Here is a 27,255-nt window from a genome sequence, read left to right on the forward strand (position 1 = left end):
ATTCTGTGTGTAACAGAGTAACTCTTGATTTTAACAATTATCTGTGTAATGCAGCCTGTATACTTCACAAAATTTTTGGCAGTTTTAATTTTTTTTTTTTAAATTTTTTTCTGCAACATTCAATGACTATTTCTCCTCTTGTATAAAGCCTGATACTAAAGGTAGCTAGAACAGTACAGGACTACTAGCTCACATAAGCTGCTTTTAGCTGTGACCTCACACATCAAAGTGTTGTGCATTTTCCTGTCCTGCTGTCTTCTGATGATGACATCTTCCATCTCACATATTTTGACACTGCACTTCAACAAAAGACAGCGCATTTTATTTATTGACACATTTACAGTCTTTGCTACCAGAGATCTGAAAACCTTACAGGGTTGAGATAAATCATTTATCTTCAGCATGTGTAACTCTCTCACCATGTTTCTCAGAGTGTTGGTAATATATTCCTTTAGCTCATCTGATATGATCTGCTTTTGGTTTCTCATCAACAGACTCTTCATTATAGTGAATTCCCATACCAAGAGCAAAGTGAAAATGCCTTGTAGGGCTACAATACCCTGCTATGAAGGTTTACATCAGGCAATGACTGTGACTCCTGAAACAGCAGACAAATAGGAGGAAAAATTGTGTCCTGGTTGGTAAGATGTTTGTTATCAAGTTGCTTAAGAAACCTCCCTGCAAAGTAACTTTTTGATTTTCCAGGGAAGGGAGTTGATGGGATTGTTAAGGATTCCTACTATCACATTCAGACACTACCTTATGTTTATCCTGTTACAATGAGTCTCATAGAAAGCTCTCTGGGTCTACAGACTACTTTTTGCTGTGTCAAGCTTTGCTTTCATTACATATTAAGAAGAATATAGGTCTAAGTAACCTATTCCTGGAGCTTTAGTTTGTTGGAAATGCTTTACTCTGACTGCCACAATATATCCTCATTTGAGATCAAATGCTAATCAGTGAAGTGCGTGATAGCTCTATACTCTTTTTTCTTTTCCTTTACACTAGTGCTGTACAACAAAGCCTCTACTGTTTATAATAATGAAAGTGATTTACCTCTTCCCTGGTAGTAGGACCTCAGGTGAGAAATAACTTTCCAAATGCAATGAAACTGAGTCAAACCAGACTGTGTTGGGATATAGATCTATTACAAAGCTAAACTTTTTTGATAAAGGCATCCTCAATCAACACCTTTTGAAAAAATTACAAAAACTTACTAACAAACACTTCTACAAGAACAAAGCAAGAATTTTTTCTTGAATAAAAAAAGGCAATTCTTCAGAACTTATGTAGCTTTTTAATTCCATGGATTTTAAATGTTAGTCTTGCTAATTGTGGTGTCACAACAGCATGTGACTTGCACAAAATCTGTGGAATGAAAGCCATTCAAGTATATACCTAGATATAATAAAGTATTCTACTGCCAGTTGTTTTTTGCTCTTTGTCTGTTTTCAGAAAATTAGCTGATGAAAGTCAGGTGAATTTACTACCTTTGACAGCATGAAAGCACTAAGACTTGACGCAATGCTTTGTTAGATCACTCTCATCATGGCTGGATGCAGCCAGGTATCTTCCTTCAAGTCCTAAAACAACAACAGTCTGCAGCTAGATTTTTAACATGTTATTTACAATGAAATTTGATCTTAAACATCAGTTTTCATTGCTGGTCCAAAGTCACTGTTGGTATAAATTGTGGAGTAATTGATTTTGTCCCTTTTAGACTTTCCTGAGCAAAAGCAGAAGACCATGCCATTAAATTAATACAGTTTTGCAAGAAACCATTTCAAAGCTAGATGACACCAAACCAGACACACATAACTCCAGCATTTATGAGATACTGAGTAACATGAATTCTGGCTGCAGCTCAGACTTCAAGTTTGTGTTTGTTTGTTTGCTTGATTTTGAGAGTATATATTTGGGGTGATCAGCTGGAAAGGAGCTTTGTAGAAAATGACCTGAGGGTTCTGGTGAACATGAGTCAGTAATGGTGGGACACATCTAGAGTGCTGTGTCCAGCTCCGACTCCACGGCACAACAGAGATATGGAACTACTGGTGAGAGTGCAGTGAAGGACTCTCCAGTGAGGACAGTCTAGTAAGGATGATTAAGAGGCTGTTTAGCCTAGAGAACCCAAAGCTTGGGGTAGATTTCATACAGGTACATAAATGTCTAAAAGGGGGACTGCAAAGAAAATGAAGCCAGGCTCAGCCAGGCAGGACAAGAGGCAGTGGGCACACAACAAAACACAGAAGGTTCTGTCTGAACATTACTGTGAGGGTGATTCTGCACTGCCACAGGTTATCCAGAGAGGATATAGAATATTCATCCCTGGAGATATTCAAAAGCACTCTGGCCACACTCCCAGACAACTGGCTGTAGCTGGCCCTACATGGGTAAGGGGTTGGACCTGATGACTTCTAGAGGTCCCTTCCAACCCCAACACTTCTATTCTGAGATTCTTTTGGGTTTAAAAATTATGTTCTCTATGATTAACTGAAGTCAAATGCCTGCAAGAGTACTATATGTGTTTTTTGTGACACATCCATTAATTTCCAGACTAATAAGAAAAAAGCTTTTTTTTTTTGCCTCAAAAAGCATAAATGAGCATTTCGTGAAATATCTTTGCAACCTTGGCAGTTTAATGAGATCAAACTGATGTATTAGGAAACAGAATATTTAATGGAGATCAAAGCCATTAAAAGAGTGGCAGACCAGCTAAACTAATCCAGTCATGCTGGACTGCTTGACTATTGAAATTGTTATAAACTGCCCCATGGGGAATAACAATTTAATTCTTAAATTGTACTATTGGAGAAACTATAGTTATAGAATAGGGAAGTCTTACAGGATGAAGTTAGAGTCATCCTTGAAAAAAAAGTGGCCAGCTGAATTCCATAAACTATCTGCAGTTTGCTGATAATTTTACTGTTTTTGTAATGCTTCAAACTCTACCTGGAGGTGAGGCAGTGTTTAGATCACACCACAACTCTTTTATAGATTTTCTCCTGTGTTACCATGGAAACTTTTCCCACAAAAAATGCACATTGCATTACAAATTCATGCAGATACAGTGTTCATTTTGTTGATGGGTTAAAGAAGGGGCCAAAATTAAATGTTCCCTCATTTTAATCATCCAGTTAACTGCTAACAATGCATCGAGTCCTAGTCCGTAATTTTTCTTACAGCTATTTTTTTCTCAAATGTCTTGAAAGGTTGAGAAGCTTTCCATGGATATCAATTAGCTCTTACAAATGAGATTCTTCTACTCAAAGTCTCCATAAAGTTTCTCCGCTCACTCATTATAGAGGCAACCTTTTATTTGTTTCTTCCTCAGATTTATTGCTGTGAAACCACTGGGCTAGAACCTGCTTAAGGAGTTGTGATACAAAATGGGTTTTTAGGCTGGTGCTTTTAAATCATTCATTTTCCTATCAGGTGAAAGGAAAAACGCTTCATGCATGTTTGCTTTCATGAAGTCAATCAGGGAAACAGTCAGGCTTTAGGTCTTTATATGGTAGGGATCAGTCAACATACGCTCAGAATAACTGTAATGAATGGCAAAAGTTACCTTTGTTTCTTTTTAGAAAAGCCAAACCAAATAATCTGAAAATTTCTGTGTTTATGAAAACAGCTTCATTCAGCTGTTCTGAGCTCTTTTATCCAAGGATCAGGTAATATGCGATTAAGATGAAAATAGTGAATTAGGCTAATAACATGAAGACGATTTTAATGGTTACAGAAGTTCCTGCAAGTATACAGAAATTAGGTGGAACAAACAGTAACAGGAGCGTAATGGGTCTTTGTCTCCCATGACCATGATCTGCTTTGCTTCACTGAATCTACAAGGGCTTTTACCCTCTGACTAAAGCTGAACCAGAAGGTCAGATGAATATTTATGAAGCAGGGATGCCTAGAGGCAGCTCAAGGTCTGCTGAATTCATGTTGCAAATATTTTTTTTCACATATTAGTGAAAATCACATACTAGTGAGTTTTCCTTGGTCCCTATATTTAAATATATTCTACCCCCAAAATATTACTAGAAATGCTTAAAGCTTAAATACCTAATTCCAAATTTTATTGCAACACAGGTTGATTTTAATATCTATCCCCCTATATTATATATTTTAAATACACTGGAGACAAGACTAATTTATTAGTTCCCTGCTTGGAGCATAGAGTTGGATGCAGTGATCTCTGAAGGTCCTTCTCTATCTGAGGTGCTTAACATTTCTATGATTATTTATGTTTGTCCTATGCAGAGTTCACAATCAAAGGTCCAGTCTTTTTTTCTGAAGCATGCCTTAAACAGAATTGTTCCACCATCCAGCAGCTTTCAGTCTCAGTCTGTGATGAGACAGAATGATGAGGCTAAACTCATCACAGATTAATTCCCACTCTTGCCAAAGTCCATAACAGATCTCCTAATGATTTTGAGGGCAAAATGTTGAGACTTCAGCTAAAAGGTTCTGTCTCAACTACTGTTCTAAGGCTTGAGAATGTGCTGAAATATAGGTAGAAAGGGTACCCAAATGGAAGCATGGTTACATAAATACACAAATACTTCAGTGCCTGCTGTCTTAAATTACAAGTTGACTGCCTGCTGAACAGTCTTTTTCACAGTGTCCCAATTTTACAGTAATATACTGAATTGACAAAGCTATTTACTATATTATCAAAGTGCATAGGTTAATTGTTGCAACACAACCATCATTTTCCTACAGAAGAAACTAAACAGCAAGAAGACAACAAAAGGACTAGAGACAGAAGGAGACAAATCAGGTTGAAGCTCTGGGACTATCATCAGGACAAGAAGACTTGATGATTTCATTCAGAGATGAATGGAATAAGACAAAGAATGTATTAATTGATTAATTTGTCTGAAATTAAAATTTAATGTTGTATACAGTGAAAAAATACAGGAGGGAAAGCAAGTAGATTACATGTCTAAATTCAAAAGAGAAAACAATAGTTTTTTTTGAAATTGATCAGTGCCCTTTGCTCCTACTTCAAAACAGCAAAAACTACCAAACATCCATGATCATGCAGAAGAAAATCTCCAAGAGAGGTCATCAAAGAACACAAACATACTTAAAGGTGCAACTAAAATTCAGTAGTACTGTTGGAAATGAAACAGAAAATAAAATAATCACAGAATATGCTGAGTTGGAAGGGACTCACAAAGGTCATCAAGTCCAGCTCTGGCCCTGCACAGGACCATCCCCAGGAGTCACACCATGTGCCTGAGAGTATCATCCAAACACTTCTTGAACTCTGTCATGCTTGGTGCTGTGACCACTTCCCTGGACAGTCTGTTCCAGTGCCCAACCACCCTCTGGGTGAAAAACTTTTTTCTATGATATAACCTAAACCTCCCTTAACACAACTTCAGGCCATTTCCTGAGGTCCCATCACTGGTCACCACAGAGAAGAGATCAGTGCTTGCCCCTCCTCTTCCCCTCACAAGGAAGTTACAACTGCAATGAGGTCTCCCCTCAGCCCCCTCTTCTCCAGGCTGAACAGACCAAGTGACCTCAGCTGCTCCTCATACGGCTTCCCCTCAAGGTCATTTACTATCTTTGTTGCCCTCCTCTGGACACTCTCTAACAGCTTAATATCTTTCTTATATTTATAATATAAATATATTTACTTTATATATATATTTCCTATATATTTTCTTATATTAATATTTCAATAGAAAACAGAAAATTTTCATTATATGTTTACAACATGTAGCAATCTGGTAACATGACTTTTTTCTGTCTCCTCCTACATAAAAAATTATAACAATCTTAAAGATGGGTTTATACAGCTGACCACCATGACTTTAAAATCACATTATTCTTAATCCTGGTATCACATAAACAGATATATACAAGGTTACGCACGATCAGATGCATTTCCCTTACATTCCCAGAAATAATTGCATTGTGAATTTATTTCTTTTTCTTTCCCCCTGGCAAAAATTAACCAAATCAATAAAATTATTTCTGAATTTATAACCTTACTGTGGCCACATGAGGACATATTTCACTACTGTGCTGAATACAGAAATTCCTGTAAGCTATGTCTGGACACAGACTACCTCTGTATCAGCTATTGCCTCTTTCCCCACAAAAGGATGGTTATTCAGTATTAAGGCCAAGCAGACTTTTCAGGACACACTGAACCTGCACAGGAATCTTTAGGAAGTGTGAAAGTATCTCCATGTTTTTTCTATACCGTCATAAAGAGATGTTATCTGAACTGGTTGTGGCTTTTGTACTGGCTTGACTGAGAGTATAGGCTTCCACCAAGTTATAAGGTTATGCAACTTTCTGTCATGGCAGGACTCATGTCATTTCTCCAAAACATGAGACCAAAAAAGGCATGCATACTTAGATGCACAGAAAGATGTGAGGACAAAATATCTGTCTTTTGATTGACCTCTTGAGTCATAACTAAAAATAGTATTTTTAAGTGCACAGTTTCAGTTGTTTGGAAACAAGGGACATTAGCTTTAAGAAAGAAAGAAAAAAAACAGAACAAACAAACAAACAAAAACCATCAAAAAAAACCCACTCCCAAACATACTGAATGAATGATGTTAGATTATTTGAAATCAAAATGTTAATAGCAGTGCTAGTCTGCCACAGAAAATGGTGATGAGATTACAAGATCTCTCTAAATCTGTTCCAAATGAGCCTCCTTTCTGCTGCTCCTTGCATAGCAGCTTCTCCTGGTACGTTATCTTTTGAGCCCACCTGCGTCTCATTATTGTCCAACGAATATACTTTCAGTGCCTGCTGGCTTAAAGCACAAGTTGACTGCCTGATGAACAGAGGCACGCTTTTCTCACACTGTCTGAATTTTACATTAGTATACTGAGGTGAGGAAGGTATTTGCCATATTATCAAAATGCATAGGTTGATTGTTGCAGCACAACCATCGTTTTCCTACAGAACAGCTGTCCTGTTGCAATACAATTAACGGGCACATCAGGCAGTAATGCATTAGTGAAAATGCACCAATAAGCTCCCTACCAACACCGTACTGGTATTTGCTCTTGCAGCAGGCAAGGTTCTGACTTGTCCAGGGAAGCCAATTGACTGCTGAGGCAATGATAAAGCAGTGCTGAAGAACACAGAGAAGTCAGTGAGCTCCCAGCAAAGTCATGTATAGAACCCTCTGACCGTCCAACTACCTCTCATAGAGAGGGAATCATCAGCAGGGGAGAACTCATTTCAGAAATCTCTCAAAGTTGAAGCATGCCTTGTTAATGCTAAGCCTCTGGTAGCAGAGGATAGTATCTCTGCAATTTGAAGCTGGAGGATTGGAGTCCTCAGTCCTTCCATTTGAATCTAAATGACTGCACTAGTTTTTCTAAAAAAAAAACACCCCCCCCTCAAAAAAAAAAACAACAAAACAAAAACCCAACAAACAAACCTAGAAACCAACCACATTTTTGGACTGCATAAAAGAGGAAGAACAATTTTATAATAGCTCACAGTCATTTATGCTTATTGGTTTTGCAAGACCAAAAAGGATCTCTATTAGATGAGAAATTTCATGTGGCCATACCAACAAGACCATCCCCCTGTGGCAACTATGGAAGGGACAAAAGCTACCATGCATCCTCATCTAAAGCAGCAAGGCTGAAAAGGCCCTTCTCAGGGAACTGTTTTCTATAAGATGCAAACAGCATGCAAACATCTATAAGATGCAAACATGCAAAAATCTCAGTGACCCAAGAGGAGCTGAAAGTGGGTAACTGTGCTTACATTTCATTTCACAAGAAAACCTCCATAAAGAAAACCAGCAAAAACATACCTTACTCTGGCATTCTGACAACTACAAGTTAAAAATACCAGACCAAAACGCATTAGAAAAAAACAGACGTCTAAAGGGGAACCACTGAATAAAAAACATCCCTTGATTAGTTTTCAAATATCTGATAAGTTTAAAGTGCCTCTGTGAGTGGAGATGACCTTTAATATCTATAATGCTGACTGCCAAAATGACTACATTTAAAAGAAAACAAAATGTCAACAGTGCTATACTTGAAAACAACTCTATTTCAACCTCAGAAATGTTTAAGAATCTTCTTGACTGCCTCACCAGTACTACATTTTGCTGGAAGTACTTTCAACACCTGTGAAAAGAAAGCATGTCATATGAGATTCTTGATAATTCAGATTCTTACCCTCTCCCTAATCTTTATAAGGAAATTCAATAGAAATAGGTTCCGTTTCTGAACATATACATGAAATTCTGTCTCCAAACTGGAAATTGCCACTTGCATGAATACAAAAGTAATAGCTTTTTTGGATAAAGGACACTACAGAGATATTTTCTTCTTTTTTTCTTTTTTTTTTTCCTTTTCTTTTTTATATATATATTTTTTATTATTATTTCACAGTAAACCAAATAAATAATTTACCACAGAAAATCCATATTTTACCATTCTTTTCTGGTCTGCATAAAATGTAATTAGACGTAGTAAATAACTGATAATTATACTGCCAGTGTCCCTCTTTAAAGATGTACGTTCATGGATAAACATGAAACATAAAAATTATTTGTGTTCCATTTGCCTTTCCAGCAAAACTCTGTTTTCTCAATAAATGCCATTTATAATAGAACAAACTAAACACAGCTAGCAGTGAAAACAACATGCCTCAAGCAGTGAAATGACCCAAACTATGCCTTCCCAATACTCAGAGCACCTGGTAAGAATTACTTGAGTTACTCTTCATGTAGGGTAAAACCAGCAGAATGCCTCATAAACATCTGTTCCAGTTCCTAACCCCACAATGGAAATAGATGAAAAATGTATTTATAAAAATTGGCATTAGTGCATTTTGCAATTGGAGATATGGGGCTAGATTTTAAAGTGCTCTGAGTTCTGAGAAACACCAGAGGATGCAAACTGCTCCACCAAATTTTTTCACTATTTGTTGAGTGAATACATATGAAGTAATGTCAAATATTATTCCTTGGACATTTTCACAGCTGAATGCACAACTTTCTCGTCTCTGTGTTATCAGAATCAATGTTCATACTGGAAGTTGGAATTAACAAAAAAAAAATCATCATAAAAGCTACAGCTGAAGAAGTGTGAAAAAAAGCATTTGTAAAAACTCAGAAACTCTCCTAAAAGAGAAATATTCAGGTACCTGATCAGTCTGCTGGCTGGCTGTTTATGGGCAGTGCAAGCATGTATACTCCAAAGTAAAAATTGGTTTATCTTTCCCATCACTATTTAAAAGAAGCCAATAATTTAGTAGGATGACTAAGAACAAAACTTGTTTCAAAGTAGGCCTGAAGATTTTTTTTTCCTGAAAATGTGGACATAGATTTTTATAATTAAGGCAAGTAATGCCACCACTGTCCTAACCCTGCTCTGACACTCAAAAACAGGTACAGCTCAGAGCTGTTAAGGCAGAGGAAAGGCAACAGTAGACATAGGTAGGATTGTATTATTCAGACAGCAAAGCAGGTGCAAAATTCACATAATAATTGCTCTGATCATTAAGGAAACCCAAAAGACTCCAGGTCTAACGGCTTACAGTGTATCCCCTAAGGAATTAATGCAGGTTATCAATTATGAAACAGAGTTTTGCCCTTAAAGTACTGGTTCTAATGCATTTGTGATAGAGGTAGAAATTAGGGGATAGGAATCAGAAAGTAAAATGCATTTACATGTATAATGCCTCCCAATCACACTTTATAGAAGCCTACTCGAAAGAAGGAAAATGTTTTAGTGTATAGGATTGAGAGAGATGGGTTTTAAGACTCTTAGTCAATGCTCCATAAATATTTTTATTCCTTTATATTTCACGTCTCCTCCACATAAGGGAAGGAATGAAAACAGAACATAAACTGCAGTAAAACAGAACAGGCTTATGACTTTTATTGCATTATTAAGTCATTGCCAAATAACACCTTGTTTTATTTGGCTTCACTTCCATCTAACTAGAGGTATATGAATCACACATCAATTGCAGTTCAGCTCAGATATAACAATAATGCAGCTAGCTTACTTGAATGAATAAATTCTTAAATTACCGAGCATTTATTTCTTTGACAAAACAATAGGATAACACCACGGTAATTTTTAGTGAGCTAAGCCCTTTGATTCTTTAAAACAGCCACCATTCAAGTTCTCTTCAGCAGCCTTTAGGCTCACTCTGCTCTCAGATGTGCAGGCACGTACCAGACTGTCACGTGCAGCAGCTCGAAATCAAAAAGTCACCCTTTCTACTTGAGCAAATAGCTACAAAAGGATTTTTCAAGGTAAGTAGCCCCAGGCATCATGGGTCATGATGCAGGTTACAAGGTCTGGTGCTTTTTCTCAGGTTGGTTAAAAGCAGAGTTATGGGCTACACTTCAGCCTGAGCAGATTTTGCAGTACAGTAATGGGTGAAGTTAAAACACTTCGAACATGAATTGCAGGGCAGACCCTGACCAGCGAGTTATACCAATGCTGTCTGTGGCAACACAACACAGCTTTGAACCCACTAACAAATGAGAAGCAGCATTTGCACCGACTGCCCCAACCCCACGGCTATTCATCTCCCACTTCTTGAGTCGAGACACAGGACTGGTGAGTGGGGCAGAGTTAAGAACACCATGCCACTTTTCTGGCTACCTTGTCATTTTCTGGAAACACACTGGAAAGACATGCCCCAAGCTGCTTTTCCAGGCCGACGTAGCAGCCTTTTTGAGCATCACAAAAAAAAAAAAAAAATGACACACATAATATGTGAAATAATTATGGGCTAATTATTATAGGCTATTGGTAGTAGTTCTAAATAAAATAGAATAGTCACTGCAAGGATTTGGAGCATAAAGCAGCTGTTCAAAGTAAATGGAACTAAAACACATGGAAACAAATATAATTTTGAGGTAAGCTTTCCATGAAAGCCACAAAAACTATTTTTTATTTGTTTAATTTTTCTTGATAGGTATTATCAATGTTATCACTAAATCGACGCTTTGTGACAAAACCAGCAGCTCAAGACATAGCAAGGAAAACAGTTGCAAAAACCTCTGGTACATTCTTTCCTAAGACTTTTTAAGAAATTTAATCCTAAATGCTTCTTTCCACTGCTCACACCTGGAACCAACTCCGCAGGAACAGGTATATGCATGAAAAAGCTTGAAGACTTGGGGATGTCACAGCCAAAAGACAACACTGACAGAAGGAAGGAGAAAGGATGTAAATGGAGCCAAGGCTGAGATTGTAAGGAAGAGTGGGAAGTGAGTAAAGAAATTTAATTCCCATTCAAAACTGACAAAGATCCATGGGAATCTGTTTATTTCAATGGCTTTGGTTTCAGAAAACAGACTGATATCAATCAGAACAATTTGCAAGGCTAATGAATTTAACAAGACCTAGCTTGAGACACAGTGGTTGCCAAGGAAGGAATGATGTTATAATGAAGAAGCTGGCAACGGGCAACTGATTTTTCATAATGTGACTCAGTCAACAGTTGCATGCATTCTGCTTTCCAGCTGTTAATCATGCAAAACACGTAGCAGCATTTGCTTTTCTTAAGACTCTCCAGGAGTCGGGGATGGATGGACATGGATAGTCATCATATGCACAATGCAGGACAGTCAAGACATTAAGAAAATCTGTACTCCCTGTACTGTCTGGTAGAGATGGTAAAGAAATTCCATGTGCAGACGTTTCCTCTGACAGTGACAGATCTCAAGTAGGAAAATTAGAATACTTCATCTGAAGTAATGAACATAAAAAGTCTTGCATATCTTGATTCATGCACTTTTCATCCTATTTAGCAGTCTTTCTTCAGACACACAGATAGGAAATGGAAATTATGGGTGATTAGTGTCTTTGGATGCGACAAAGCAAATACTCTTAACAGCAAGAAGAAAGAGCAATTTATTTAATTTTTTAATAATGCTGCTGGTAACATGTAAAACTAAGTGACCAAATAGGTTCTTATTTATGTGAGTCTGTGCCATCAGTAGAATGGTTTCAGTAGGATGGTTTTTTTGTTGCTGCCTTCTTTTAGCTCCCACAAAATATTTCCTGCCTCCTCATCAGTGAGGACTGGCACTGAGTCTCTACAGGCTGATCTAGAGCCATTTTAGGATGCAATTTACTTTGTTAATTATATTCCTCCAGCAATAGTTTCAGTGTTCACTTTTAAATCCTTCATTGATTTTAATTAATCCTGTGTAAGCTTCCAAACTTTTCTTTTAGATAACAACAAGCTGCTTACAGCACAACAACAAGAAATTCCACATTCACTAATTCAGCTGGAAATCAAACATACTGTCACATGCTAAAATTGCTTTGGACATAGTGACAGGGGCCTAACAAATTGGTAATGCTGAAGCAAAATTAAGAGGTAAGAAATATTTATCTTTCCAAAATATTAAGAGTTGCAAAGTAGGACCTTTACATCTCTAATTTTCTAACAATTTGTTTTTGTTAATAATTAATTCTTTGGATGATAGCTCTATACCAGGTATTGAACCTTGCATAATATTAAAGATACTAAAGCTAATGTAATGCAGATTAAGTTGCAAAGTAGCAAAAATGCTTAATTCTTGTACTAACACTATACTAGCTTGAACACCTTGATACACATCATCATGTGAGCTTTTGGAATACTGTTTCAGCTAATTAATTGCACAGAATGAAAGTGGAAAAACACCCCTTCACTGATAGAACAAAAAATTATTAACTGAATAGGACTCTTACCTAACCACAGCTTTAAAAACACCATTTAGTTGAACTGATAAGTACTTCCAAATATAAGATTTCTAGTGTCTTTTCCTGACAGTACTAAAGATACTTTATCTATACAAATGCAAAACCCTTGCCCATATTACTGGGGAAGTAAGTAATGGAAAGAAACAAACTACACAGATTTGGACACTTTACCCTTTGCTGCTCTGCTATACCTTGTAAATACACTCTGCTACCGCAGAGAGGAGTAGCAGTGACTATCAGTGCCACCTGCCACTGTAGAACACAGTTTTAACAAAGCACCTACTGAACCTGCTGCCCTGATATGAAATGTAGACAATTAGGGGAGCACCCTGTGGTGCAACACGGGGAGCTTTACAGCTCATTTTGATAGCAATAATATCAGGACATAATTTCTGTGAACAGTTGTCTTAACAGTAATTTCTTAAGGAAGCCAAATGATCATGTGTCTAGATTTCAGCAGAAACATGAGGAACAATATGAATTTCATAAGTATTTTAGGAATAAGAATATAAATTTATGACTTTGCAGGTAAGGATGATGATAGGTAAAGGAGATGAAGGCCTCAGTTTCCCCAGTTGTTACGAGTAATCAGCAGTGGTACCACATGCTATGATACCAGACAAGCATAACATTGCATAATGTACAGAATTTCATATCCAGAATTTTAAAAATGCATTTACAGCTGCCTTAGAAACAGTATGCTTAGTGGTAATGGTAAGACTTCCCTTAAAAGCTGAAACCTTCACTAAGGTACACATGGGAAAAACTGGCTGAAAACCTTTTAATACTCCTTTACTTTAATATTGATATTATTAGGAATTTAAAAAAAAAAAAACCCAACAAAAATTAAAAAAAATTAAAATTAAAAAATAAACAAACCAAGCAACCAAACCCAACCAAAACACCAACCAAAACAAATCCCAACCAGACAAAAAGCCCCAACACCCAAACACTCAAAAAACCAAAACCAGGAAATAGAACTTTTGCCAAAGTCAGAAATTAACTTTATCAAAAAGTACAACTCCTAATAATATTTGGACAGAGAAATAAGACCCACCTCTTATTAAAAATAATGTACCCTATAGCAGTCCTCATGTTTAATAATAATTACTGACTCTGAGCTGTGTTCTTAACACAATTCCCAGCCTGATTGGTCTCTAAATATTCTGTGCTTGGAAAGACTTCATTTTTTGAAAAAAGTTTCTAACCAACTGTCACCATGATTTTTATTTTGACTTTATGAAACTGATATATACAACTACTATTTTACATATCTAAGAAGCTTTATGTACTGAGCACATTTCATTAGGTTCAGAACGTCCATAATAATCCATAATTTTTATGATGTACTGCCTTACAGCATCAAAAGCTCTATTTCCCACTCTTTATCAGGAACATCCTCTTTTAATTAGAAACTACAGGCAAAAGTGGATTGAAGTTTATTTCTTTTTAACTTATAAGCATGCAGCAATTCAAATAAATATTGCATTCTGTAGGAGTTGGAGAAAATAAAGACTTGTCATGTGTAAAAAATCTTTATTATGGTGTAATAGCACAATATTACTGAAACTTTGCTATGCTACTATAAAGGTGAAACTTAAGATATACTCCTATCATAAAATTCTACTATAAAGAGCAATGGATCCATTTTAGGCATAGCCTATACCTAACAACTTGCCAATGTTCAATGAAACAGTTTCTGGCTATCCCAAAGGCTCTTTGCCTTAACATCAAGTAATTTAATTTATTACCTGCAAAATTATTTCATTTTGTTTAATTCTTGTTTGGCATTACAAGTGGGCAAATGCTTCAGCTAGTTATCTATTATTCTATTAAACAGAATCTCACAGAAACATAAATGTGGTAATTTTAAGTCCTGGTATCACTTAAGTGCAACTACTCTTCACAATCCTCACAGTCAAAGTTGGCAAATGCTTTCTTATATGAAGGTCAGAGTAACGTCAAGGCATATAGAATTGTGGGGTTTTTTTCCCCTAAAGCTTATAATTCTCTTTGCACTAAGTGTTTCTGATCCAATTTTGTAAAGATAAAGCATAAGGGTGGGAACAGAAAGAAGTGTAAGAGTTCACTGAGGGAAGCTAGACAAAGCAGAGTTTCAGGGCAAGGTCGATAAAAGGGTTATCCCCTTACAAAGACAGGACAGGTAGTTTCAGGGACACTTGACACAGGGATGACAGGCAAAGGAAGATTTCCAGGGAGAATTTTTTTTTTTTTTAACAGCTGTATGAAAGACATCAGAAGCAGAGGAGATAAATGAAGGCAATTGTGTGAACTAGTCAACAGCAGGACCTCTACAGTCCCTTCAGAGTGAGTTGCCCACTGGTGATGACAAGTGTAATCCCCTATAACAGACATAGGGTAGTCTGTCATTGATTTTGTCAAGAAACACTGTTTCACTCTGCTTTGTATCACCTTTGCCATTTAACAGATGTTGCCCATAGGGTAATTTTTGTTATCAAAGGGCTTTTTAAGTGATGAACTCATCTCCTGCTGGCTCCTGTACTGAAGGGTTCAGAGAAGCAGGAACAACCAGAAAAACCTCACTGAGATTTACGGCAGGCTCCAATAAGATGCTCTACTCAGTACACTGACACTTCAAAGAGCCAGGTAAACTTCACTCTACCTATCCACTGGTTTTGACAGTTTAGGAAAATAAATTTATGAGATGCAAGGAAAATATATGTAAGCATAATCATTCCCCGAGGACTAGAAATCTCCAGATGGTTTTTCAGTAGCCTGCACTTACTGCAGGCTGTAGATGAACCACCGTGCTCATCAATAACAAGCTCAGATCCTAACCCTGTTTATCCTTCTCTTTCCACAGCACCACCAGCTTGGTGGACACACTTCCCTGCTGCTCAGAGGTATTGCTCTGTGTGCCAACACAGAAAGATGGGGCTCAAATAGTGCAACATCAGGTTTTATTCCTTCCCCGCAGCATGCTCTCTCCTCTTTCATTGATCCTCTTTCCTTGAAAGTACTACAAAATGTGATGGAAATTATATTAGAATTCTCTGCAGTTTGGTGCTTATTTTTCATATCCCTCCTGCTATCTTAAAAACAGTACAATTAAACAGGAATTTCATAATCGTATATACACATTCAATGTCCAAAAGGAAATTCAAAGTGTATTATCTCTCTATAGAGCTTCAGTGTTTAAGTAGCTAACCAGCTAGCTTGCTAACCCAAGATATTTTGCCTCTGCTACTTTCCCACAAGCCATCTGTGCACTTACAAAGAGTTTGATACTGAAATATGCATGATTCTTTCTGTGAGAACAGAAGATTTACTTTGAATCTCTTATCCTGATTGGTCAGGATTTAGAAACCATGCTCAGGTACCTCAATGCTGTTCGTCAGCACAGGTTCAAATAACACCAGGTTTCATCAGGAAATTTATTTCAGCACCTTCAATGCTTGTGGTTTTATCTTGCATCAATAGAGGATAAGACATTGCAGTTTTGATGAAAAGTTGTGTGAATCTTCGATGCACAAAGACCTCTTTCTTTCATAAGTACAGATATTTTTAAGCATATGATCTGACCTTAGGAAGTAAAAACATACAAAGAGTTCTTAATCTCAGCTTTAGAAAATTATCAAATTTAATTCTATTACAGTGGGATTTACTACTGGGATACTTTTTTATTTATTTTCTTGTTACTCATTTTATTATTGATGCTGCTCAGGCAGCATCTCCACTATAAGAATTATTTCCAACTATTTCTTTGGGATATTTTGGGATATTCCTCTACTGAAAGATGATTTATCAAATATTATCTCACCAGAAGTTAATACAGAATACACAAATTCAACTGCTTGCTTCAATTTGAGCAATTTGCTATTGCACATGGTAGGTGGATGTTTCTGATGCCTTCTTCATGCTAGCTGGCAAAATGTCTCAGTAGTCAACTAAGCTTTATAAATCTAAAAATGTAAATACCATATATATGAGCTGATCACATGAGACTCTCTTTGTAGCTATATTTATACACAGTGACATATAGACAGAATTAGACATAGAATGCAATTCATCCAACCTACTTTAAAGATCTGCCTTCAGCATTCATAGACTCTGCTGAGTATATTGATTACATCTGTACTGAATGTATATGAGTTTATGCTGACAAATATGGAAATAGATTGGCATAGCTTGATGAATTGTACCCTTTGTATATAACCAATTTATTTTCACTTGTAAATTTGCCTGCAGGCTATGCCCATACTTGTAGCTTATAGCAGTTACTTCAGACTGTGCCCTTTCATTGTACAGTGTCATTTCCAGCGCTATCAAGGATCAACTCATTATGAATTAGCTAACCTTTCATCAAGCAAAAACCATGTCACTCTGTTACCTTTTGCTTTCCTTCACCGAATATTAAACTGTTGTTTTCTGTTACTTTTTACTTCTTACTTCTTGATAGCATTTATAAGGTATGCTTATAAAGATGTGTCTTTGAAATTGAATTTTTCATGGAATTTCCAGGCATTTACTGACATATTCAGAGGTGGTTAGAATAGTGATCTTTGCCTATTAAAGATCAGTGTGTGGTTGTTCTTACGTTGCTCAATTTATTAGCTAGACTCCTGCAATTCTATCGTTTTCTGAGCAGTTCTGTGGTTACCATTAAGCATGCTGGTTTTTATATTTTTCCACATGGTAGTCTGACACAATTATTTGCTTTATAATCTTCTGTAATATCTACAGTATTTGTCTTTCCAATTTCACATATCTACAGAAATGCACTCATTTCCCACATAATTACCTGCATGTTTGAGTGCATAGACCACAGAGGTGTAACATTGAAGTTTCATCTTTTTATTCACACCTGTTTTTCCCTCTTGTTCCACTCACCTGTGCTCCTCAATACCAGTACAACAGTATCCCCACTGGGAGCTACTACTGAAATTGCCAATCTATTAAATGGCTATTACTTATCCTAATAGTAGTGACCTTCAGCTTGATTTTGCTTCCATATGTTTCTCCTGCAGTTTTTCTTCCCTTAGCTTTTCCGGGATAATACTATCTCCCTGTTACAATCCAGTGCTCCCTGTGGATTGAAACCACATTCAGCAATACTCTGCCTTTTCAGTGTATAAATCTCTTTCAGCTCATTTACCTCATGGGACTCCTGGCTCCTTAATACTGCAACTCCAAAGCCAAACCCTTCCTCTAACTCATCCTGTCCCTATCTGCCCACATCCTCTTGTCCTGGTACATCCTGGTACAGTCCACTTAGCTGAGGTCTACAAGTTCATGTCCCAGAGCAACCTAAAATTCAACCTTCCACTGCTCTTTATCTCCTTCTCTCTTTCAACTTAGAAATCAGCAGTTACTTGCCTGAGTTAAGACTGAGTGAAAAATTAAGCAGATTTCAGGATTTGGCTCACAGACTTAATTTCAATTTTTAGTTTACAGAAATTAATTACTCCCACTTTTTGGGAATGATGTTCCCACAGAAACAGTTTCTTTCGATTCTGAATTTTTTTTCATTATTGAAATCATAATTAATTGTAATGAATTTGTTAGTGAAACATACAGTCACAATAAACATGTTATTACTTGCAATGACTTCTGTTTTGTAAAGCAGTTACTGGCTTTGGGAATAAAACATGACAGATAGTTCAAAGCAAACAATCTCAATGTCAGAAAATTCTAGTCATGACAATATTCTGAATTGGTCTAGAAATATTCACTAGACAAATAGAAAATTTAACAGAAATGAGCTTTGAAAAACCTATACCAAAACTAACACAGAGCCCAATCTGATAGTAACTTATCAGAAAACTATAACATTTTTAGGGGATGCACACATGTCTTTCTTTTTAATGATAATTCCTGAATAATTGGCTGACTCAAAGGTCATGCTGACTTGAAAGATTATCTAATCTGTTTTGGAGCTTCCACTTGTTGCTCTTCTAGGAAAAAAAATAATGAAAGCTAAAGAGAACTAAATAATCTGTCAAATATGGGAAATTATTGCCATCACACACTTAAAAGTAACTCCACGTAGGAATTAGACCGCAATTAACACCAAGGTTTACACATCTGTTTGAGAAAGACCTTTGTTCTGTTATCACCTGTGCAGATTCTTTGGTCATATACCTTTTCTATGTATTAACTGCAATTTCACTGTGTTATCGTTATGTTTCATTATTGCTCAGCAGTGCTTACACAGTGTCAATGCCTATCCTGCTCCCTCACACATCCAACCAGTGAGTAGACTGTGGGTGCACAAGAAGCTGGGAGGTGACACAGTCTGGACCGCTGATCCCAGATGGTCAAAGGGATGTTCAATACCATATTGTGTCAGGCTTAGCATGTAAAGCTGAAGGAAGGAGAAGGAAGGAGGGGCTGTTAGGAGTGATGGTGTTAGTCTTACTGAGTCACTGTTACACCTGATGGAGCCCTTCTTTCCTGGGGATGGCTGAACACCTTCCCGCCCATAGGAAGTGGTGAACAAATTTCTCCATTTGCTTTGCTTCTGCATGCAGCCTTTTGCTTCACCTATTAAAGTGTCTTTATCTCAGTCCACGAGTTTTCTCACTGTTACTCTTCCAGTTCTCCCCTACCCCACTGTAGGGGGAGTGAGTGAGCTGCTGTGTGGGTTTAGCTGCCGGTTGGAGTTAAAACTCAACAATCCCAGGCAAAAACCAAAAAGTCTAGTGAAGTCATAATAATCTGGGTTGTCTACCACCCTTCACTGTCATGCTGCTACAGGTATAGCAATAGCAGAGAGGTGCTATAGCAGTGTCAAAGAGAGGTGCCATAAAAGAAAGACAATCCTAAATAATTCATGGTATCTGATACAAAACTGCACTAGAAAACAGAGATGGATAAACAAAACAAATCAAAAAAAGCCATGGAGATTAAACAAATGGGACTTACTCCATGTGCATGGAAAATTATTATAACCAGGGATGAAGCTTTGCTGCGTGTTGAGTAGGATGTGAGGTCACAGAACTTCAAGGACTCTTCTAAGAAGACTTATGATACTGCCTGGTGAGATGTAGCACAGAAAGGGTTTTCCCAGCTTCACAGCTACTGAGATCTGTGATGGGTATCAGTGACTGGCAACAAGCAAACTTCATATACTCAGGTTCCTGGCATGCACTGTTTAGCTCATTCTCTCATGAGTTTATTACAAAATAACCCATACTTGTGGCCTGTGGAGTACAAAGTTTAGAAAGCTTCACAAAAAACAGAAATCAGTTTTTTGTTGTATTATTTACTATTAATAAAGTTTTAAGACCTCTCTATAGGAATGTGGCCAGATAGTTGTCCATATCTCAAAGAACCAGTTACTAATTATGTTAATAATATTATAAGATGTCTTACCTCCTAGATACGAATTAAATATCCTCTTCAAATACAGTCTAAGGACAACAGTGAATAAAGCCCTTGTGCTAATTTATTTTCACTCCTTGTTTCTTCTTTTCTTAAACACAATCAGCTCATCAAAACCATTCAGAAGAGGAAATAAATATTAGTTAAAGAGAAAAAAAATAGTCGAGATTAACACCAGCAATTTCAAAGTTTTAATTAACCTGGGAAGTAAGGTCTTAAGTAACCTGGGAAGCCTACTATGCCACAATGTACCCTCCAGAGAAGAATTCCAGAAACCATTGGGGTAGACATTTTTATCGTAACAGGGATTTAATGCATCACTGTCCCCAGCTTTCCTGTTAATAAGGTTAGTTAGTTTATAATTTAGAAGTAAAAACAGTTCGTAGTGTTTTCATGAGCATAATTAATCATATCCTGCTTTTCAGGAAGTAGACATCTGTCATGTGGGACTTCTGTAGACATTAACTCTGCCATTCTTTTGATGTCAGAATAACCTCTGGAGGTATTTCAGGTCTCTAATAATAGTAATGCCATTGTAAAATCCTGGTTACTAAGAAATAGTAGACCATAAAATGTACAAAGCACATAAAAACTGTATTTATCCTTTTATATCATAAGTGTGGTGCTTAGCCTAGCAACAAAATTTGCAAATATAGACAAAACAAAACACTTATCAGAGAGTTAGAATAGCTGTAGAAAAGGTTGCATCCTGTACTGGACTGACAGAATGATTTACAGTTACCAAGCTTTATCAAGACAATATTTTTAAAGCTATTACTGACTAGATCTTGCTTTTTTTGTGCTTAATTTTGAGGTTGAAAATCATGGAAGTGTCAATGAAAGACGGAAGTATCTCTATGCTAATGGCAGTGGCATATATTAAAAGGACTGATTTTAAGGTCCTATTTAGCTTGACAATAATCCATAGATCTATTTATTCACAGCAAAATTAGTTTATTAGTAAATGCGGACCAAAATAAAAGCAGAATCATCATCCACTGTTCCATCAATAGAAAGAAAAAAGATGCTGCAGACCTGCAGCTATTCTTGTATGCTTACATGCTTTTTTAAAAAAAAAGAAATCAAAACCCCAAACACCTACATTCCCCAAGTACTCTGAACCAAAAGTGACAACGCTTCCCACGCAAATTACTAGTACACAGCTCTCCTTAGGAGCTTAACTGTGCTCCAAAATCTTTGGGGTCGGATGGGGAAACTGGTGACAGCAGTGTCTCAGTGACAGTGGTAAAAATGGCAAAAATTCAGGACTTTCATTAAAAGGCAAGGCCCAACAAAGTCACCACATGAAAAGAATTACTTGAAGGAAGAGTGAACTTTGTAAAGCTTTAAAGAATGAAGTACAGCAGTAAGAATAAGGGGACATTTGGAGAACGAACAATGTCTCCACCGCTGCTGTTTTAGCTGTGCAGGATCTATTCTTTCATGCTGCACAGATCATGCACTTGATTTTGGCACCCCATCAAATGCAGCTCCTCCAATACAGAATACAGAACTATGCACTGACAATCAATCACCAAAATGAAACTAAAAGCAAAGCAGAATGGACATCAGACAAGTCTCAAAATCAGTGATTCATGGCTTTTCTGATCCAAATCAGCATCAAAATGTCATTTCTGCTCAAGAAGAGAAAACACTGATACTGAAGTAATCTCGTAATTCTGCATACTTTTTATCATTCTACTGCAAATCAACCATTTAATATCAGCATTTATTCACCTCTGTCCATCTATTGTATTCTTTTGCTTTGGTGGTAAAATGGAAATCCAGATGGGGAGCATGACAGAAACCTCTGTTCTAGTTCCTGCTTAGACACTGGTTGCAATTCTTTCCTAATCTTTTAGTCATAACCTCTGCATTTAGGACTCCAGTGGGACATGGACATCCCCTGATCTTGAACAGCTGGTCACCCATAGCATGAGAAGAAACCTTGACTGTGGCAGTGTAGGATTGCTCCTGGTGATGGTGGCTCCTATGTCTGCCTGCTTGTCCTGTCACACCTCTAGGCAGAGCACCACCAGCCATGAACTTGCTGGACCTGTTCAAGGACCAGAGAATGCTGTGGGTGTGCTCTCTGTGATGCCGTCTTTCTCCTCTCTGTTTTCATTTTTTTCACCATTACTCCTTCTTTTTCACATTTGTTGTCTTCCTCGTCATTATCCTCTGGTCTCACCTTTGTTTATCAAGGAAGTGGAGAGGGAGGGGAGTAGAAGGAGTCAATGACTGTTCCTAGTGCAGGTGATCAGTGCAAGTAGCAGCCAGCAGCAGCGGGAGGGAGAACCCTAACCACAAGTCAGCCGTTGCGCCCAGAGCTGCAAGACTAGGAGCTTGAGCTATGTCATACCTTCTTTCTTACCCCACAGAAGAAGAGGAACACTGTGGTACATTTTCAGATGCCTTACCACACCAAGGCAATGCACTGCAATGAGTTTGCCTTACGGGTGATAAATTGTGTACTTCTAGTTGCACTTCTTATCTTTGGACAGTAAATCCTCTGCCCTCTTACAGGCAAACCCTAAGTCTGCCTCCTTGATTTGGCTCCAGCACTATCTCCACAAGTGCAACTGTTAAACACATATACACACAAGATTCCTGGGGATATATCTAAACAGAAAAGGATTAATGTTATAAAGTCTTACAGTGAGATGGGTTTCATCTTGAACAGCTGGAGGTTTTTCATCATATTGATATTTTGTGACTTTCTTTTTGCGTAGAGGAAGATTTCCTAAATAAAAGCTGCAGTTTATCTCTTGACATATATAGGGGAAAAACTAGTATTTTAAATAACTGCAAGAAACTCTTCTCATATTACTCAAAGTAAATTGTTAGAAAGCCACTTACCCCCAGTTGCCACAGTAATTTCACGTAGAAAATGGCCATAAAATGGAAAATCAAAGGACAGATTCACTCTCTGAAAGGAACAACATCAGAAAATAAAATCAATATTGAGCAGAAAGGTAAGAGAAAACAAGATGAACAGTCCTCCGCTTCAAATACCTGTTTCATTGCTTTTTATTTTTCACTAGAGCCTTGCTATTCTTTTGGAATTTGGAACTGGTAATAGCTAAATGGAAACAATTTCGTGTAGCGCTTCAACACTTGAAAGCAGTGGATCTTCATAACTAAAGACATCAGAAAATAAAATACATGAACAGCCATTGTAACTCTCTCATAAGAATAAAACTAATAAAGATTTGTAGAGTTTTTCTGTAAAAAAATGTTGCTTTAACCTCTTTCTTAAGAGGAGTCATCAATATCTAAAGCCTTAGCCATGCCTACATTTTACAGGATGCCTCCAACCTTGGCTGCTGGTCATTTGCTCCTCTGTCACATGTGCCTTCAGATTCAAGTGCTCTCCTTGACATCCTGCAGCTACCTGGGTGCTTATCTAATGAAGGCTGGTCACTGGAAGGCAACTCCTCCATTTACCCCATATGACACCAGTTCCCAAACTTCTCTATACTGACAACTAGGAAATGAAATGATGTACAAAGGAATATTCAACAGAAGCAACAACAAACTCTACTTAAGGTACCTACTGCAAAACAAAAATTAAAGAAATTTATAATTAAAAAATTTTACAAGGCTACAGATGACTACCCTCTATAAGGTGAACTCATAGCAGTGAATTGTAATTTGGGGAACAGGTTTTTCTCAACTAAGTTCGCTATAAAGCACCATTCAAATTCAAACTCTTTTTTCCTCTCTGCCTATGGCTTTTTCCTTTTGCACCTATTCACTACTTTCCCAAAGCTTGCTAAATATTGTGGCTGCCCATAATTATCACTACATGTACTATCTGGTTAAACTCTGAACAAATCAGTAGTCATGGTAGAAAGGAATGCTGAAATCCCAGTAGGGTCTTTCCACAGCCTAAATATAATATTCCAAAAAGCACATCACTTCCATAATGGTCCAAATCCCAGATAGGAAACAGGCATGAAGTCCATTTTTTCTTATTTGGGAGGAATTATTATAGTAAAACTTAGTGTGAAGGTGGGTTGTTGGTGACTGTCCCTCAACCCTATCCTCTGATGTCTCCACTTAAGAAAGCACAACAACTCATACATTTTAAAAAAGTGAGAGGAAAAAAGGGAAAAAGAAAATCACTTCTTGTCTTTACTTTCCTTACCATTATTTCTGTCCCGGGTTTATTATGTTCAGATTATATCTGGGTACTTCTTCTCTCAGAAAGAATTATGTTTACATCCACCAGAAATGTTTAAAGACTTATTTAGCATGAAATTAGCAGCTGAAGATTTACAGTAACTTTAAATTAGATTTACTTTCCACTTATGTGGAAGACAGAATTTTGACAGGATTTACTAGCACACTTTTTGTTTGTTTTTAATTAAAATGCAAAATCCATTTGCATTGTGTTAATTGGACTGAGTAGGTTCTAATGACCTTTTCTGTATATACATAAATATGGATGTACCACTGAACATTTCTAATCAAAATGGCATATGCAAAAGACAGATAATGAATTAACTTAAACAAGTGTTCTTGTACCACGTCCTAAAGTTTTCACTGCTGATGTGTATGCTATGTCTGTGTATGTAGCCCATTTAAATTGTCCTTGCTCTACCAAACATAATTTCCAAGAACTCTGTTAAAACTATCAATTTGCTGACCAAACCATTCCTCTTCCCTTTGTATGATATCCTCCACTTTACCTAGCAGCATTAACTTTCTGAATTCACAGTAACCATTAAACTGCTTCAAATGAAAACCGTTCCCTTAACAGTCTTCTCAACTGCTGTAATATAATCATTAGTATAAAGATGTTTACAATAAAAACTTGATCGTTTGTCCACTCAAGCCAGATACAGGTCTCCCACTGACTTAAAACAAAAAATGATGCCTTAAATTCTGACAATGTAAAAATGTTTAATGTAGACAGTTTAGCAGAATACTGTAACAAAGAACCTACATGACTTAAAAAATATTTTAAAATACAATATTCTAATAGTCACTAAAAGTGTGTTTTTACTTTTGCTGATAGAAAGTATACCTTTTTTTTTTTTCAGAAAAAAAAAATCAGAATTTTTAACCCACTGAAATAAAAATGTTTTTTACATACACAAATGCTAGAATGGACTGAGAAAAAAGGGAATTGAGTTCCTAACCATGAGGTATCCTGTAACTAGTTCAGTGTTTGAGCAATCAACTACTAGATATCTAAACACATCAAATATCCAGGACACTCCTAAAATTTTATTATATGCTTAAGAAGATGGTGGTCATATGTTACAAAACAACCCTTACTAGTAGTAATATAAATCCTTTGGTGTTAGATATTTTAATTGTTCCATTAATATATGTGTGTTACTTTCTGCAACCAATTTATATGCCGTCTATACAATCAAATCATCTCATAGATTTTCTCTTTATTACTTTTCCTGTAGAAGCAAAACCACCTGACAGCTTCTGGGAACGCTTAGGATTATAAATTTTAAACTGAAGGAAAACACACAAATTAAGTGTAAGTTTTACTATTCAAAGAATCCATGACATTGCTAAATGAATTCACTGATTCTTAGCATATAATAATTTAATTCCTGGTTCTACTGTCAAATTGGAGAATAATGTTTAGAAATTATCAGCACGTAAATCACTGAGTCACAAAAAGATGTTCAAAATAGCCTTTAAAAAAGAGTAATGACAAAGTTTATCTCTATAGAAGGGAAAGGAAGAGATTGCTGCTCAGTTATGTATGATCATCTCAGAATATACGACTTTACAGTCATACAGTACAGTTATGGAGAGCACATCTTTCTGTTAAATAATTTCATTAATGTGTAGCACATCTGTTTGCTCAGATGCATATAAGAAATCAATTATAGACACCTAAATGAAACATAAAACCTTACAGGATGACTCACTGATACTTTTTCATCATTCAGGAAGGACACAAAACAAACCTCTGAAAAAGAGCTCTTTAAAAATGTATGCAGACATGGCTACAGGCACCTGAGTTCACAGTCCAAGGTATGGAGAGAGATGGATATCAGAGTTCTAACCATGCTGAATGATCCTCCACACTGATCCCACACCCAGAAAAAAAATTGCCTTCTTCTAAACCTCAATTTAATAACTTCATCAAAATGTCTGCCTTGGAATTGGCATTTTTTAGGCGCATAATTTCAGGGATCCAACTGGAAACAAAATTGCTTACAACAAAGATGTCGAAGGGTGTCATCTTCACAAATCCTTAAACGCAGGTTAAAATTTCTCAAAGGTATTTCACTAATGTTTAGGTCTCACTGTCACAAATTACTTTTAATAGGGAAAGATGTTATACCTTTTATATGTATCTATAAATTTTAATACCTTTTTTTTTTATTATTTTGGCATATTTCCATTCTCTCCCTCAACACAGAGCACCAGGATTCCACATGAAGCTGGCAAGGCAGACAATAAAGATTTTCATTTTCAGGTGCCTGAGGTGTTTTTTTTTTTCTCATTAGAATCAAATTGTTTTACAAAAATACCTTATACAATGTTTTATTAAATCCACCCCAAAGATATATAACTGCCTGAACCCTCAGTTTTTGCATTATCTCTGGCTCCTTACAGTCTTTTTGACTATGAGGAATATATTTTTTGAATTGGGCTCTTTGTCAGTCACATGCAGCGGATTTATCTCCTCATTCTGCTTTTTGTATTCTGAGCTAAATATCACAGTATGTCTTCCTGCTGCCTCCTGCATTCCTCTGAGCCAGTCACCTGGCTTGTGACAGGGAGAAAACAAATAAACTAAGAGAAAAGATGAATTAAACTTGGGTTTTCTCTCAGCTTTAAAACTGTTAAGCTCATCTACATCTTTAGACCTGTACAGCTTTCAATTAAGATGTTCACTAGAATTGGTTTTAAACTGGCAAAATCCAAGGACTTTTTGTTAGAACTAAGTTGGTGAATGGATGAAACAAGAACCTCATGAACCACAATTCTCAGTTGTAATTTTTTGTATTTAATTTGTATGAATATTGGCTCTTCTATGTAAGTAGCTTCTATCCACAGATGAGAACTGAGAATACAACTGGTAAATCACACAGTACTCTATTTCACTTCTAAGTATGTAAGTCCATTATTTTCATATCCATTTTACTAGGCAGTATGATTACAGTAAGTTAAGTATGATTGT

General features: G+C 36.7%; 1 protein-coding gene across 1 annotated transcript in view; it reads right to left on the reverse strand.

The window, feature by feature from the left end:
* PLXDC2 (plexin domain containing 2) overlaps positions 1 to 27,255 on the reverse strand; it is a 263,586-nt gene that overhangs the window by 93,012 nt on the left and 143,319 nt on the right. Inside the window, exon 4 of the mRNA XM_027887618.1 lies at positions 22,950 to 23,019. Coding sequence (XP_027743419.1) covers positions 22,950 to 23,019 — 70 coding nt within the window. The remainder of the gene's footprint in view (positions 1 to 22,949; positions 23,020 to 27,255) is intronic.

Source organism: Empidonax traillii, unplaced genomic scaffold, assembly GCF_003031625.1.
Source record: "Empidonax traillii isolate 1590-97213 ecotype Southwest subspecies unplaced genomic scaffold, ASM303162v1 scaffold217:size1918799, whole genome shotgun sequence".
NCBI classification, from domain to species: Eukaryota; Metazoa; Chordata; class Aves; order Passeriformes; family Tyrannidae; genus Empidonax; species Empidonax traillii.